The 16,713-nt window shown below is 39.6% G+C and overlaps 1 protein-coding gene across 1 annotated transcript in view; it reads right to left on the bottom strand.

Annotated features, from left to right (window-relative positions):
- The window catches only part of LOC130927018 (UPF0524 protein C3orf70 homolog A-like), a 29,859-nt gene extending 13,659 nt beyond the window's left edge, over positions 1-16,200 (bottom strand). Inside the window, exon 1 of the mRNA XM_057852463.1 lies at positions 15,473-16,200. Coding sequence (XP_057708446.1) covers positions 15,473-15,653 — 181 coding nt within the window. The 5' untranslated portion in view covers positions 15,654-16,200. The remainder of the gene's footprint in view (positions 1-15,472) is intronic.
- Positions 16,201-16,713: the final 513 nt, after the last annotated feature.

The following is a 16,713-nucleotide window of genomic DNA, read 5'->3' as shown; positions in this document are numbered from 1 at the left end:
TGTAGGTGTTCTGATGTGTTGATGAATGATTCCTTCATTTACCAGTCACCATCTGTGAACAGTTTTTCACGCTTTATTTATCCTGGGTTGCAAAAACAGCAGAAGTGGAGTTTGGAGATGCAATCCACTTTTTAAATCTATTTTTGCTCTACTCAAATTTCTCCAGAAGTAATGCGATCACACTTACTTTGTACTCGGCTGCAAAAGTAGTATGCCTTCCCTGCAAATGTCTTTCCACATTACTCCTTTTGGGATTTTTGTGATCTTCTCGCTACAGAGCAAACATTTAGAAAATCCTTCCGCAATGAATGGCAATGAATGCAATTAATTCTGCCCAAGAAACATTGAATCCATTGTTCTCCTCAGTTTTTTTTCTTCTCTTTTCCTCTTTGGAATCCATGTCCCATCAGATGGCCGCCGGTTTGGTTGCTCTGTTGATAGAAACATGCGTCGCAGGCTATGACGCAAATCTTCGTTGACAGAAATGTTGAAATGTAATATTTACTGTACACATTTTTATAGCATTGGAAAATGTTAAGATTGTTTGTGTCATGTTTTTCCTCCTAAAAAAACCATGCTAAAACAAAAAATATATAGAGGTATTTCCATTTTTCTTTTTCAAACATTTTTGAAACGCTCCAGGTCACCACTAGGGCAGCGCTAAAGAGCCCCATGCGGCTCTCAAAACACGGGTTGCCGACCCCTGCTTTAAGAGAAAGCCCGAACACTCTGCGGAGGAAACTCATTTCGACTGCTTGTATCCGGGATCTTGTTCTTTTGGTCACGACCCACAGCTCGTGACAATAGGTGAAGGTAGGAACGTAGATTGGTTGGCAAATGGCATACCGCACGCAGGCTATTTTTAGACCGTGACGACACATCTTAAAGCGGAAGTAAAGCCGAAGTGGGACATTATAGACCAGCCCTTGCATAGACACAACGTAATTTGTACTACTTTTCTCCGGTAATCTTTCAAAAACGAACAGGCCGATCACGCATTGCTTTTTTGGGAACTTGTAAAAACGACTCTAGACATTACGACACATGAAGGATGTTTTCTTCATACGTTTCCGGAAACCAAAAACTCGGGAGGAAAAAATGTGAAGACCGAATAAACTTACACGGACTTTAACACCAGCTCGGTGAATCCATTCACATTTCATTTGCAGTAACCATTATGTTGGGTTGGCATGGTCTTTCAGAGGACAAAGAGGTAAGCCGTTTTTATATTTCTAACTTATTTTTTTAGTATAACGTTGTGCCGTACTGCTTCTGTCTGACAATGAATGACCTGAAAAGAATTACAATGGTATCTGACTGCCACTGTTACCGTTTTTGTTATATATATAAAAAAAACTTTAGTAAGGGGGGAGTGTAAATAAATTATAGAATTAAGATGTGTTATCAATGAAAAAATTAAAAGTGTTCCTTGGCTGTCACTGAGTAGCATTTGCGATCGCTACACAAACCTTACTAAATTACCCCCAAGAACGGTAAGAGGCGTAGGACAACCAGAGGATATATAAGAAAGACAGGGCTGATGGTAAAGGATAGCTTGTTGATACAGGAGAATGTCATTGTCAGTCGCGTCGATAAAAAAGCTAAAGCTATGCTAAGGTTGGCTCCTTTTTTTCATCTTTTTCAGCCTTCGACACTGAAGCCATCTCTTTAACTGAACATTTTTATGTTCTTCCACATCTTTGCCAGTGAATTTGGCACCAGGCACATCATTTTCGGAGAGAATTGGTAGGTTTAGCTCTGTAAACATCTCCTTCGTACACGATTTCCATTCATTTCCTATTAGGGACAAACGGTGGCTTGTCCCTACTAAGCAACAGTCGCTAATGTCATGAATATTAATGAGCGGAAGTGACGTGTTGCTTGCGGTACGCCATTGCGAGCTTCGCCTACTGGCTCAGCTCGTTTTTCATCACCAGTGCAGAGTCCGTTTTTTGAATGATACCATCCACAAAAGAAACACCTTCTGATAGCAATATCATGCATCCCAGTGACATATTTAGAAAAATAACAATCAATTCGCATCACCCATGGTCGATCAGAATAGCCTGTTGCTACTTGCCACAATAAGATTTTTCTACGAAAGGCTTTATATTTTCCTAATTTCAATCTACTACAATTTTAGAATTACCAAATGTTCAATAATTCACCAAGAAAATACATTTTGAAGTAGGCCTGAACGATAAAGGAAAAAACTATATTCCTATTTTTTGGGAGTGGGGGGGGTTGCAATATATTGCGATATTCCATTGCGATACTAAAACTAGAAGAATTTTAACAAGATAACTTGAATAGCTCTATTTGGGATAGGCCTGAACAATATTGGAAAAACTTACATTGCGACTTTTTGAGGATTTGCGATATATTGCGATATTAAAACTAGAAGAATTTGAATAGATCTGTTTGAGAAGACTGGTTGACTCACCATGACCACATTGTGTTAATATAATACCGTTTATTCCAGGCTAAAAGGTTTATATGTGTGAGTGATGAGGATTGCTGTATACAAAAGGCAGAGGTGGGTAGTAACTTTTGAGAAAAATGAACTGTACTTCAAAGAGTAGTCTAACTAAGCCATACTTTTTACTTTTACTTGAGTAGATTCATTCTTCCTCCACTACTTAGCGCTACACTAGAGTAATTACATTTTTCCCTTTTTATTATAGGTACAGACTTTATTTTTGCCAGAAATGCCAACAGTAGCTCCACCAGTTTCACCAATGAGATGTCTCAACAATATTCACACTACTCCATTACACCAAACAAACTCAAGCATGCCCTTCTATCACACCAGCCTGTTCAATCCACCGTCTTTAAAGCACGGTAAAAAAAATCAAGTATTTGCTGGATGTGCTAAGAAAAAAAAATCCCTTATTTAAAAAAAATAAAATAAATTAATTAAAAACATCGTAAGCAGTTACTCAATGTTACTCAGTACTTACTTACTCTATTTACGTGTACTTGAGTACATTTTTTGGATGACTACTTTTACTTGAGTAATATTATTTTGAAGTAACGCTGCTCTTACTTGAGTACAATTTTTAGCTACTCTACCCATCTCTAATAAAAGGGAATTTAAGAGGCCATGTCTCTGCACACTTGCTGTCTTGCTGATTTTATGAAGCAAAAAAAAAAAAATGCACGTCCTGCGATGGGACTATTGCGCATGTGCACATTGGGATGGTGATGTTCTAACGATATATTGTGCAGGCCTATTTTGAAATGTCAAAAGATTGCTTTTCAAGTAATTACAGCGCCTTCCAATTCTTAAAAGACACTGATTGTCAACACTGTGACTTAGATAAAGCTTCATTAAAATGCTTATTACTTGCCAGCAGTTCAGCATCAAGTAGCCTAATGATCCAATGACATCAGTTCATGCCAATCAGGTGCACATCTGGGCAGTTAGAATTATCTCCTCGGGTTCACAAGAGTCCAAAAATTGGAGATGAAGGAGCACACTGAGAAGACTGTTTCTCATTAGGACCTTGATTTTCGACTTAATGAGTAATTACCTTGCCTGGTGATTGTAATCAGTTAGCATAAGGAAAAAAAGCAGTCTCTTTCATGGCTGCTGCGAGCGGCATCTCTCATCAGACTTGACATATTGGCGGGGACGCTAAGCGCTGCTAATTATGACTAATGAGCGGCTCGGACTGATGTTGTCAGCAACTGCCGAATGGCCGTGTTCACCTTCGTCCGATTGGACTCTACCTCATTTTGTCAGTGTAATTCTACCGCAGAGAGACAGCTGCTTGCACATCCGCGAATGGCACTAGACGCAATCCCCCGCTGTTTGCATGAAAAGTGAATTCACAGAACAAAAATCCTTGCAGTTTACCAAAACGGCTGCTCCCAAAGGCATGGCAATTTCAACATTGTGTTTGATCAAGTGAGGAATCAAGTTTATCTAACCTTTTTTCATTTGTTTACTCTAAAACCCTTTTATATGGAGATTTTCATGTTAATGTAGGGAATTTAAACAGATTAAGTCAGTAGAGAAGATGCAGTGTTTCTCTTTTCCACTCTGTATTATTACACATCACTGGGAAGGTATTTTATGCAGCTCTATTTTTCTCACTGGGTGTCCCGGTTCTACCTGAATCAATCATCGAAGCTCGTCCAATCTGCCTGTCGTGCATGATTGTGCTGAGACAGAAATCCATTAGAGGCATTATGTTATAGCAGAGGAAAGGCCTAAATTAAATAATGGCAACGAGGCAGTTTCGAACTATCGAGCAATGCCGTGTTTGCAACCCATTAATATTTTAAAGCAAAAAGAAGGGGCTAGACAATGTTTACAAAAAACAGATCAGACTTGGGTGGGAATAATTCATCACAGGCGTGGCTCACGATAAGAACAGGAAAAGGATTCTTAAATCTAATCAGATAAATTCAAATTACAAGGTGGGCACATCCTGAACCTTGCAATCCCCAAGATTACATTGTGCACACTGTAAACCCTGACTAGCGGCTGCCGAGTGGATTGTGATTGTGCTTATCCACGGATTTCCGGAACAGCCGGAGACGGGTTTAACCGAGGCGTGCCCGAGGAGATGGACAACCTGTCAGGTTGAGGGCTCAGCCGTCGTGATTCTGCCGGCGGTGTCAAAAGTGTCAGGCCCTGGGTGGAGAAAGAGTCTAAAGGATGGTGGGGAGTGAGAATAGCTTTGACATTTCTATATGGCCGAGAGGAAAGCGCTGACCTTTAAGAAAAGCTCTGCGTCCTGTCATTGAAAGACATCTCATGACCCCGCTGCCTGTCAGAAAAGACAAGATGTCTTGAAGTTGTCTTGAAAAGTGAGGCGAGAAGAAAGCCCAAACCTTTCAATACTGGATTTCTTCTTGAAATCATTAAACTCTTCGAGCAGGCATACAGCCAAGGAAGGTCTACACTGCGGTGCAGAATCAAAAAAAAAAAGCTCTCGACAGCAGACGCTTTTATTTTGTACCCGAGTTCGAAGTCAACCGTATCCTGATTGTCCATGGCAAGCGGGAAAAAAAATCATTGGCAAGCAGACATAACATAGAACACGCTCAAGCAGGTCTGCAAAAAAATACAGGGTAGAGCTGTCCACAAATCGGCGGTGACTCGATTAGTCATTTGAGTAACTATCTGCTATAGACCCTACTCACATGATGTCACAACCACGCCTCCGTGCCATATTGTCCGTCAGCTCGTCGGGTTTAAGCATTACCGCTACGTAAATTCCTCCTATTATGGCGTGTTTTTCTGCTCGTTAACATTAATAATCAAAATGGCGAAGGCATGTGTGGCGGTTGGTTGCAGTAACAGAGAAGATAGACGGAGAGACTTGAAGTTCTACCGTATTCCGAGAGACCCGGAGAGGAGAGCGAGATGGACTGCTGCAATTCAACGAGAAAACTGGGCACCAAATGATCACCACAGATTATGTAATAGTCATTTTATATCTGGTAAGATGCATTTAATATATATTTAGAGGGTTTTGGGCTGACAACCACAATTAAGATCATTGCGAGGCTAATCGCCAACAACATAAAGTTTCAAACTCAAGATGTTTATTTCTTCCGCCATCATTAGGTTTTTGAATAATATTTAGCTGGTACCAAGTGAAAGAAGCTGGCCTCGTCTCCGGATCATCAGTTAAACAGGTGTGTCCAAACTTTTTGCAAAGGGGGCCAGATTTGGTGTGGTAAAAATGTGGGGGGCTACCTTGGTTGATTTACGTAGAACAATATATTTAAACACATTTTAGCAAGCCCTTCTGTGTGTTACATTTACTTTATTATAATTTTTTAAATTCATAATTTCAACAATCTCGCCTTTGAGGCGTTCTCTTTCGACACTCGGGCTCTTGCGAAATACTGCTGCTGTGAAATTAAACTAGCTTCAAGTTGCTATAATTTCTCACTGCGTATCTTCCTTGTAATGTTGTCGTACATGTCATCGTGTCTTATTTGCTAATATCGCGTCACATCGAACTCTTTGAAAACAGCGACTGTCTCTTTGCGAATGAGGCAGACACATTTGTTGCGTATTTTATTGAAAAAAATAGTCCAATATCCACCTATCCTTGAAGCGTCAGCCATCGCAGTCAACTTTTTTTTTTGATTGTCGCCATTTTAGAAAATTGGAAGTAAAGGGTCACACGGGGTAATTTTGCTTAGAGTGCTGCTCTTAAAGTTTTTCAAAGTTTCGTGAGAATAGGCTGATTTTCTGTGGACAAGATAGTTGTAAATATCAAGGTAGCAGATGTCAGGCAGAGACGGCGAAGACAGCGGGTCGAAAAATATCGATTTAGGCATCAAATATGGATCTGGCGAATGGATAGACTGAAGCTTTTCCACATAACGCCTTTTATGCAACGCACCCAATGAGTTTACAGCGTCTGAAAGGACCGGGGCTTCCACGAATTGCACTATAAATTGCTCGACAAATTGAAACCATTGAGAATACGGATTAACAATGACGGACAATATGGCGGCCGGATACAGCGACACGTCATTCTATGACGTTGGTGAGTAGGGTCTATAATCCAAGCTCCAAGGAAGAGATCGTAGCTGTGCGCGTTGTTCCTTAAAAAACACCTGGAACTATCAATGTTGTTATGGAAACAACGTAGCTAGCTAACGAGTACAAATTTAAATACTGTTAAAAAGTAAATCAACACCCCCCCACCACCACCAAAAAAAAGTGAGCCAACATTTCTGTTGTTTTTCAGTAAGCCTCTCCAATGTGAGGCTAGCTTAGCTTTGCCTAACCAAGATGATGTCGCTACATCACAAAACAACAGACTTACAATGGCTGAAAATGTGCTAGACGTTAAATCATGTAGCTCTTTCATACTTGAGTTTCATAAATGAGTTTCTTTCTGGTAGACGTCCAATCCATTTGAACTGGGAGGGTGGCAGCGAATGAACGTTCATCCATGGCAGCAACGTTGTTTTTGCCAGCCCTTTTCATTTTTTTTGTCTTAGTCTTATGAACCATAATATTTATCCGTCTTAGTCATATTTTAGTCATCTCCAATTGTGTTTGTCTTCGTCTAGTTTTTGTTGACGAAAACTCAAGACTAATTTCGTCATTTTTAGTCGACGTTCACTACAAATGTTTTCGTCAGTAAAATTCTTTTTAAATTACATCAAAAATAAAAAAATAAAGGTTTCCAACTATTTCGAATGAACATTGACAGACGAGCGCATATTGTAGCGTCTACAACGACAACTTGGTGATAATACACACTCAGCAGGAAAACAGCACTTTAGCTTTCATTGAATTATACGTCACGAACCTATGCAAAAAAAGTTGGCTGAGTTTAATACGATGCTTGCTGTTAGCATTAGCCTAATGGGAACGCTATGCTAACAGTACGAGTTACATTTAGTGTTATGATCATTCAGCACAGACCGTTGAAGGCTGAAGCAACATTGCATATTCTCTCTTGCCAAGATAAGAATACAAGTCTTACCGTGTGTGCAAGCCTCGAGACAGGAGAGGACACTGCACTGGTGAGTGGAGGCAGGGGGCGCATTGCTAGATGCAGACTAACTACACATTAAATACCCCACACAATGAACATGTGAAGGAAACTATTGCACATTTTCGTCGCGTTCTCGTCTCGTCAGAAAAAAACTGGCTTGCTATATTTTGGTCTCCCAAAACACGGTTTTAGCTCATTATCGTCTCGTCATCTTCATGAAAAAAAATGTTCGTTGACGAAATATTTTCGTTATAATTGTTGTTGACAACACTGCATGGCACACGATCATTTATTCCCAGGCCTTAAACTCAGCCCTCTTGTCTGTGCGCACTGGGATATTCATTCATCCCAAGCACTTTAAAAACAAGTCAAGTTGAGTTGAAGTGTGCCGCAAAGCTTAAAATAGCTTGAGTAAACACTACTCAAACAGGGAAACTAACCACCCTTGTCAAGGACTACTTTGGGTGGCGTAATAATACAAATTTGGCTCTGTTATTCCGCTGAGTGTCTGCAGGGGCATGATGGTGTAGGTGGCTCTGACTCAAACTGCAGCGGAATGAGAGAATGAGCTGTGGCTGACATTCACCCAAAAAATGTTAAACTATTTACAGGAAGAAAAATGGTTGTAGACAACTGCAATAAATCATTTTGCTTTTGGATTTGCTTTAGTTCTACCTCGTGGGATTGTTTTTTTACCCCATCAACCTTTGGACAAAAAAGAAATGTCCTCAATCTGTCAAAGAATGAAAAATTTGCAAGTAAATATGTTCTAAATAAAATTGGGATCTGTACACAAAGCATGTTAGGGCTGGATGGATTACAAAAAAAACATATACAAGTTATACAACCCAAGTGCAATGAACAATTTGAAATAACTGGATAACTGGAGTGTGTACATTTGATATACATGGGTGAGTGCACATACTGCACAATATACATCTTTTCGAGGTTACAAATGGCACGCAATAAAGATGTTTGGAGGGTGCTAGCCAACAATACCTACAAACGTATTCCACAAACACATTAATAATCAGAATACTTTGTTTGATGAGGTGTAGAATATATGAGGGTTATTACAAGAGAAAAAGCTAATTGCATTTCGTTCCCCTTTAAAAACACCATTTTCTCTGGTGCCTACTTTTATTTGTAAAATAATGAAACCGAGAGTAGTTCATTTCTTTTGAAGGTCGTTATTCAATTCAACATGTGTTCATGTTCCTGCATGCTCGCTGAAATCAAAATGATTGCAGCTATATGCGTAGAACATCACAAGTACAGTGGGAGCCAATCACATCTCAACTGTAATATGATTGAAGCCTTCGGGGGGGACTAACACTATGAAATAGAGTTCATAATGAAAAAAAAAAATGGGGCGGTATTGTATTACTTCTGCACATGCATACACAAAAATGATTATCAATTGCATTTCTACATTCAAAGAGTTTGTAAAGCAATTTCAGGAATTCCATATCAGTGATTGTGATTTCATTGGTTGCCAATGGCAATGACAGAAGTCCAGTCATATGGTTTTTTTCATTCTTCTGTCATGAATTAAAAGGGAACCTCGGACTTAAAGACTTGTTGGCTCTAATAAGCCACAATTGTTCTCTTTTACTAAAATATGTTGTGAGAAATATATTATTGCCATCGATTTTAAGAATCTATAATATTCAGTACATGTTTTGCCCGACAAAGGGCGCCATTTTTTACACGTGCAATGCACGCTGGGGGTGATGACGCGATTGGGTTGGACTGGGAAAATTGCTGTGCTAGCTAGCAAGTGAAGCTAGTGTGACAACTGGCATGATTTTGTCATATTTTGCTGTTTTGTTACATAGATGTGGGATGAGTTCCAAACGTCGTACCTGCATCCAATTCCAGCTCATCAGCAGTGTCTTTGAACCGATCCTAGGCGGCTTGCCGAGATTAGGCATGTGCCGGTATGAGATTTTGACGGTACGATAACCGTGAGCAAAAATACCGCGGTTTCACGGTATCACGTTATTGCAATTATAGCTCCAAAATTTTGAGATGTATGGGTTTTAAAAAAAAAAGAAAAAAAAATCCATTGAACAGGATTTTTTCAAAACATATTTGCAAATTGGAACATGAATATAATGTGAAAATAAATAAATTAACAAAAAATAACAAATATTATATAAAATTAAAATAAATAGAACCTAGACTATACCCACAGCTCAAGTTGCTCAATGTTAGAGTAAGAACAAAATAATTGCTATAAAAAGTAAAAACACTTCTAAATAAAATTTAAAATATATACTGTATGACTTTTTTTTGAGGGGGGAAGCTCAAGTGAAGTTTCGCCATTTTCAGCCACTGTGTCAACTCTAGTCTCCATGATGCCATGCCTTTGTGTTAAAAAGAACAAAGAATTCATAAGTTAATAAGTTAGTTAAAAATGTATAAGTTAGTTTTATAAATTAGTTAAAATGTAAATATTGTTGAGGAAAGGTTTCATTTAAAAAAAAAAAAAAAAAAAAGTGAGGAGTGAGACCTCTCTCAATTAGCGATCTTTGACGCAATTCTTTTTCTTTCCCCCCTTCATTCAAGCTTTTCTCTCACTCAGCGGTTGTGAGACATAAAAGAAGCTGCTCTCCCAGTTTAGCCTAGGCTAACATTCGTCTTTGTAAGTTTTAGTTAGTTTGTATATTGAATTTGAAAGGAAAATGTGTGTTTTGTTTTTGGCGAACTTTTTAATGGTGCTACTGCTATCCTGTTGAACCTAATCACACGTGGAAAAATACAATTGTACAACGTTTTAAATGTATTTATTTGTATATTTCACCACGATTTGAGAGCTCAATAAATTGAAGAAAAGTACGCCTTGTGTTTGGAGGATTTGTTTTTGGGTTTGCTGGCTGTATAGTGACACTCACGGCAACAAACGGGAAGGGGTGAGCGGTGCCGCACCAAGCCACTTCGGCTGCATTTTGGCACATGAAAAATAGCGAATACCGTACTAAGGTATGACGGAAAATTTTAGTGGTTTTGAAACCGCGACGTTTTCACACCACGGTAAACCGTGAAACCGGTAACCGGCACATGTCTAGCCGAGATATTGACTTGCTGCCATTTGACAGTTTGTATATCCTTTCGTTGCATCTTTGCCTTGTTTTTTGTTTGTTTTTTGTCTGCCTCACACTGCGGTTTTCCCTCAAGTTTTATTTTTTTGTTTGTTTTATGATCCCAACCTACTATCACGGACCCTCTTTGTGTCTCCCTTTTCGTGATCACGTTTTTTTCCCGCAATCCCTATGTTATTTTTGCCTGCTTGCTGTCTGAAGAGAGCAGCGTTTTCTAATTCCGTGGTCAAGCCGGCCGCACTTTCTTTTCAGTTGCATTTCCGTTTCAGGTTTTACCGCACAGACAGCGCATTTGGGTTGCGATTGCTTCATAAGAAAAATCATGACTGTAACGTTATGGGGAATATAGTCCTGTGATATCCGTGCTCGTCTATCGCACAGGAGACGTGGCTTCGAATCCCCCTGGAGACATTCATTTAATTGCTTTTGCTGTTCGTTTTGAGAAATATCGACAGTGCTGTCCTGCTCTTCACTTTTCCGCTCGGATTCAAATTGGAAGGACAGAACTGACGACATGTTTATGTAGATAACGAGTGACACTGTGAAAGTACGACAGCGCTGCCCCATGACGTCACCGCCCAGAGTATTTTGCGTTGTCACCAATAATGGCGACCTACTAGTTAAACTTATTTTTCATATTTAAAAAAACGAAAACATTATGAGTAGTAATGTCAACAATAATCGATGCGGCGATGCATCCCGATGCGGGGCATGGACGATTCGATTCGATGCGGGCAACAAGCCGAATCGATTCAGCGCATTTTAAAATATATAAGTACGTTCAAAAATCTTCCCTGCGCAATTCCGGTGATGCAATGGATTTTGTTTCCCCATTTGTATTATTATTGTCATATTTCATTTTTTACACACTGCATAACTCTGGTCAAGTTTCCCACCAACCTCATAGAAGCCAAAATGTCTCCAGATGTCAGCTTTCAATGTCTTAGGTGCATCAAGAATCTTTCTTGCTCCCTCTTTCTCCGCTTCAGCCATTGTTATGTTATATCCTATCTCTTAGAGGTTAGATCTTGTGCCCGAGTTCGGGCCCAAAATGTTAAGCATTCACGTTCGGGTAGGGTCGGGTCGGGCCGCCCCGCGGCAGACTAATAAATTATTTAAAAAAAAAAAAAAAAAGGGATAAAACCGAGAGCAGGCTCTCTGGATTATGCATTTGCTTGTGCACTCACATGAAGCAGTGGCGCCGCCCGCTTTTTCTTCTTCTCCTCCGCTGTGGTGCTTGCGATTCGTTACGAAAGACACTTTTATTTATGCACACAAAGGCAACACAAATGTGATCCTTTTGAATCCTCTCCTCTGTGTGTCTGCAAACATTTTTTTTTTTTTAATTAAACTTTCCCAGCGTTATTTCGTTGTGTAAATGATTTTATAATGATCACAAAAATATGTAGACTATTTAAACATTAAGAAAACTTGCGTTTTTTTTCTGCCAACTGAGAATTCGTAACGAAAGACACTTTTATTTATGCACACAAAGGCAACACAAATGTGATCCTTTTGAATCCTCTCCTCTGTGTGTCTGCAAACTTTTTTTTTTTTTTTAATTAAACTTTCCCAGCGTTATTTCGTTGTGTAAATGATTTTATAATGATCACAAAAATATGTAGACTATTTAAACATTAAGAAAACTTGCGTTTTTTTTCTGCCAACTGAGCATTCGTAACGAAAGACACTTTTTTATGCACACAAAGGCAACACAAATGTGATCCTTTTGAATTCTCTCCTCTGTGTCTGCAAACTCGTTTTTTTTTTTTTTTTATATTAAACTTTCCCAGCGTTATTTCATTGTGTAAATGATTTTATAATGATCACAAAAATGTGTAGACTATTTAAACATTAAGAAAACTTGTGTTTTTTTTCTGCCAACTGAGAATTCGTTACGAAAGACACTTTTTTATGCACACAAAGGCAACACAAATGTGATCCTTTTGAATCTTCTCCTCTGTGTGTCTGCAAAATCGCATGTTTTTTTTGTTTTTTTTAATATATTAAACTTTCCCAGCGTTATTTCGTTGTGCAAATGCTTCTATAATGATGACAAAAATATGTAGACTATTTAAACATTAAGAAACATGCGTTTTTTCTGCCATCTCGAAGAAATGAAAATAAATTGCTGCTGCTGCTTTTTTTTTTCCGCGTCACTCCAAGCCGGGTCGGGCTTCAATACCAGCGGGCCGTGTCGGGTCGGGCTGGATTTTTTAGGCCCCATCTAACCTCTACTATCTCTCTGCTTTCTCAATTGCAAAAAAAATGATATTTCCTCATGTTGAAACAGATTGTTATGGCTGCTAAAATGCTGCTGCACTTCATTTTAATTCATTATTTTTTATTGTTATGTGGTAGTTACTGATTGCATTTCTAAGTTGATTGCACATATATAGTGGGCTAGGTCAACATTTTACTTTTGTTCTACATTGCAGTTTAGTTGGATGTTTTGTTTGCAACTGAACTGATCCCTGGATTGATATTGCGATAAAGATGCTGCTGCACTACAATATTTTCTTTGTCGCTTTCTTGAATATTTACTTGAATATTTTTATCGATGGGTTGTTGTGACTAAAATACAGTGACTGTTATTACTGATTTTGCACAGGAGTCCAGATGTTGCACTGTGTGAAAGGCTGCTACTGTGTGTAAAAAAAAAGAGAAAGCCCTGGTCTCATTCAAAGCACCAATTAAATGCTGTGATCTGTTTTTTGTTGTTGTTTTTTTAAATATATATCTAAAAGTATTTTCATTTGACTTCAACCAGGAGTGACACAAGAGCCAATAAAAAGTTGTTTAATGTCTGACCGCTTGTGTTGCCTCATGATTCCCGAAAAATATGCTTTGCTTTAGAATTTTAATGCATCCCAGGCTTTAAGACATCGCGATGCATTGCCGAATCGAACTGAATCGAATCGTGACCCTCTGAATCGAATCGAATCGTGGCCCTCCGAATCGTAATCGAATCGGATCGTGAGGGCAGTACCGATGCACACCTCTAATTAAGAGGGGTTTAAATATCAAATTATTACAACTCATACTAACATTTATCTTTTAAGAACAACAAGTCTTTCTATTCGTGGTTCCCTTTAAAGTTTATGACTAGTAGACGTACAATTTATTTGAAGTAGGAGGGTGGCACACACCTCCCACTTCAAATTGATTGAACGTCTGTCGCCGTCGGCTAATGAGTTAAGTAGCGTCCAACTAAGCATAGTTTCTTTCTAAAAGAGGATCACAATATTATAAACACTGAACTCGGTGTGACAGTGTTTACATCCATGTCTCAATGGCCTTGTTTTCTGCAGCTGACTCCCTTGCGCAAGGCACCTAATTCCCCAGAAGCTAGTTAATGTAACCCATTGCTCTTATGTTAAAATTGTACAGTTGTTGTTGTCAGTTGTTAAAATGTATACGAAAACAATCAAAACCAAGCGCTAAGCATTCATCTTCTACAATGTTTGTTGTCATTAGAGTCGCATGTAGGCTTAAAACTATACTACCTGATGGGAAACACCTTGCACTGGTCTCCAGTAAATCATTTGGCACAACCAACCATTCACTCTCACGTTCAAACCTAACGAGTCTTGAATTTTTTAATGTAGGAGGAAGCCGGAGTATCTGGAGAAAACCCACGCAAGCATGGGGAGAACATAAGAGAGGCAAGACACATGCTAGATTTGTTGCTAGCCTACAGAAATATTTGGAGAAAGCAATAAAGATGTGATTAGATTTGGGATGTGCGAGAAAGCCAGAGTACCCGAAGAAAACCCGAGCGAGTAGGGAGAGCCCGCATTTGAACCGCTTGACTGTGAGGTAGACGTGCTACCCACTCTATCACTGTACTGCTTCATGATTTAAAAATTTATCATCTTTTATAGGTCAGCTCAGTTTCCTTGGAGAAATGTAACATGCTTGTTTTTTGGAACTCATACGTACATTCATATCCAATATCAAACAAAACTGACTGATTTTACTTTTAAATACCTTAGCGATACCTCGATTTGCAATTGAACTGACTAGGAGTTTTCCGAAATACGAATCGTCACTAGAGTGGCTTTTTATCATGAGGTGCGAGCAAACATTCGAGTTAACGACTGGAAAATCATTAATGAATGAACAACAGTCCATGGCAGTTCGGGTTGGACACCTCTAGGTACCTCCCGATTTGATTTGCGATACAAGACTCATGACGTCGATTATATCACGATAATGCGATACAGCAATTATCGATACATGGGTCAGGAAATCAATCTAGGATATTTTATGATAAAAATTATGATCATAGAGAAAAACAAGCTATTTCTAAATAGAAATATGAACAATGTCTATTTTTTGCACTATTGTGGACAATCTGTCAAAACTTGTCTTCCTCACAGACTATAAGAATTTTTAGGTGCAACATTTCTGTAAATAAGTACAGCAACACTATATCATTGCAACATATTTGGAAACAAACAAGTGTCTTTGTTCTTTCTCAGTGCCAGCCACTGACACCGATAGAGGTCCAACTCATTTAAATTGGGAGGACAGGCTTTGAATGCACATTTGATTGCCAATGACGGCGCTAGACGTCCAATGCATTTTGAAAGGGAGGAGGCAAAATTCGTTCATTCGCCCCCTCTCGTTAAAAATCAATTGGACGTTTAGTGCTGTCAATGGCTGCCAATGAGATGACAAAGACAATATTCTAATGATAAATGTTGGTCTACTGGAAAATTTCGGAAACAAAACCGTGGCCTATTTTTAAAACGATAAATACATGCTTATTTCTCGGGTGTATTGCGATATATCACCATATTGTTATATTGTCCCACCCCTATTTGCAGTATTACATCAAACAGATGAGTTTCCACATACAAAATGAAGCCATTAGAAACTCACAGTGGCACCATCCCAGGTGGCAGCACCAGTGCAGCTTGAAGCACTTTCCATGGCTGTGCGTGGCGCAGATGGAGAGTCCATCACACGGCAGAAAGTCTGGTCTCCCCGCGCAGCTTTTGGCTAAAGCCTGCGCCTCGTCCAACTTCTCACTCTTCGGACACTTAGCCCCGGAGGCGGCCATACCAGCATTGCCCGAACTTTACCTCCCCACTTCTCCGAAAATAATAGAATTCAACAAAGAAAACAACACTTTTGGGGGGGAAACTACTCCATGGCCGGTTACGGAGCACCGTGGTGGGCGGGCGAGTTCCACGTAGAGAGCCTGCCCGGGGAGGCGGCTCCTCAGCGGGGGAAGCAGGCGACGGCAAGTCGGTGGCGAGGAACGCCGCCCGCCTTCACTTAAAAGGCGCTGGGCGACATATTCCGTGAAAAGTGGGTAAAGATTGACTAGTTAGGGGTGTTCTTCTCAAAAGCTCCCACGGTGGCGTTCCATGCCTCTCCCCATCGTGGCATCCAACCGTCGGGAGGCTCCACTGTGCTTGTATGTGTGAGCTCCTCACTCACACCATCTCAACTTCATCACACGGCGGGAGGAGTCGGAGAACACGAAGCCAGCTGCCCACCAGAGGGGAAAAAAACAAAAAACACGACGGCTAAAAAAAGAGACGGGAAAAAGGCGCCCTCCCACACGTTTAGTCTCTTACTTACACAACGAACACATTCGTTGAGGAATACTAAACTGGAAATATGAAGTAGTAAAATACTGCAGTTCCAGTTGTGACCGCTCAGTGGCAGCACCAACAGCTGCTCGGCCATGGTGGGTGTGGGATTGGCATTATTGATTTATACAAAATGAGTTCTTGTGCAGCTGAATCAGCACTAACATCTGACTTGTATTCACCTTTATGTTGCTATTATTGGATTTTATGACGTGCAAAAGATTGGGATTCCTGCTGTAAATTATTGCTGTGTTCAAATGGATAAAAAGGCTATCCCTGTTAATGGTAGCCCAAATTTGACTGTACTGTGGTCAAGTAGTTCAGCATGTGCCTCATAGTTCAAAACTTCATGGTTCAAATCTTGACGAATGAGTCACATGGTTGGTAGGTAGCAGCAAAAATACCTAAAATGCATGAAAGGTACTTTTTAATGCATTTGATGCGATTGAAATTGAAAGATGAACCATGATTACTTTAAAAATTAGCTGTTTTTACATTGACCGCACCATAACTTTGTCCAAT

This window comes from Corythoichthys intestinalis, chromosome 12 (assembly GCF_030265065.1).
Source record: "Corythoichthys intestinalis isolate RoL2023-P3 chromosome 12, ASM3026506v1, whole genome shotgun sequence".
Taxonomy (NCBI): Eukaryota; Metazoa; Chordata; class Actinopteri; order Syngnathiformes; family Syngnathidae; genus Corythoichthys; species Corythoichthys intestinalis.
The sequence above is the reverse complement of the archived record's forward strand: the minus strand, read 5'-3'. Positions and strand labels throughout refer to the sequence as shown.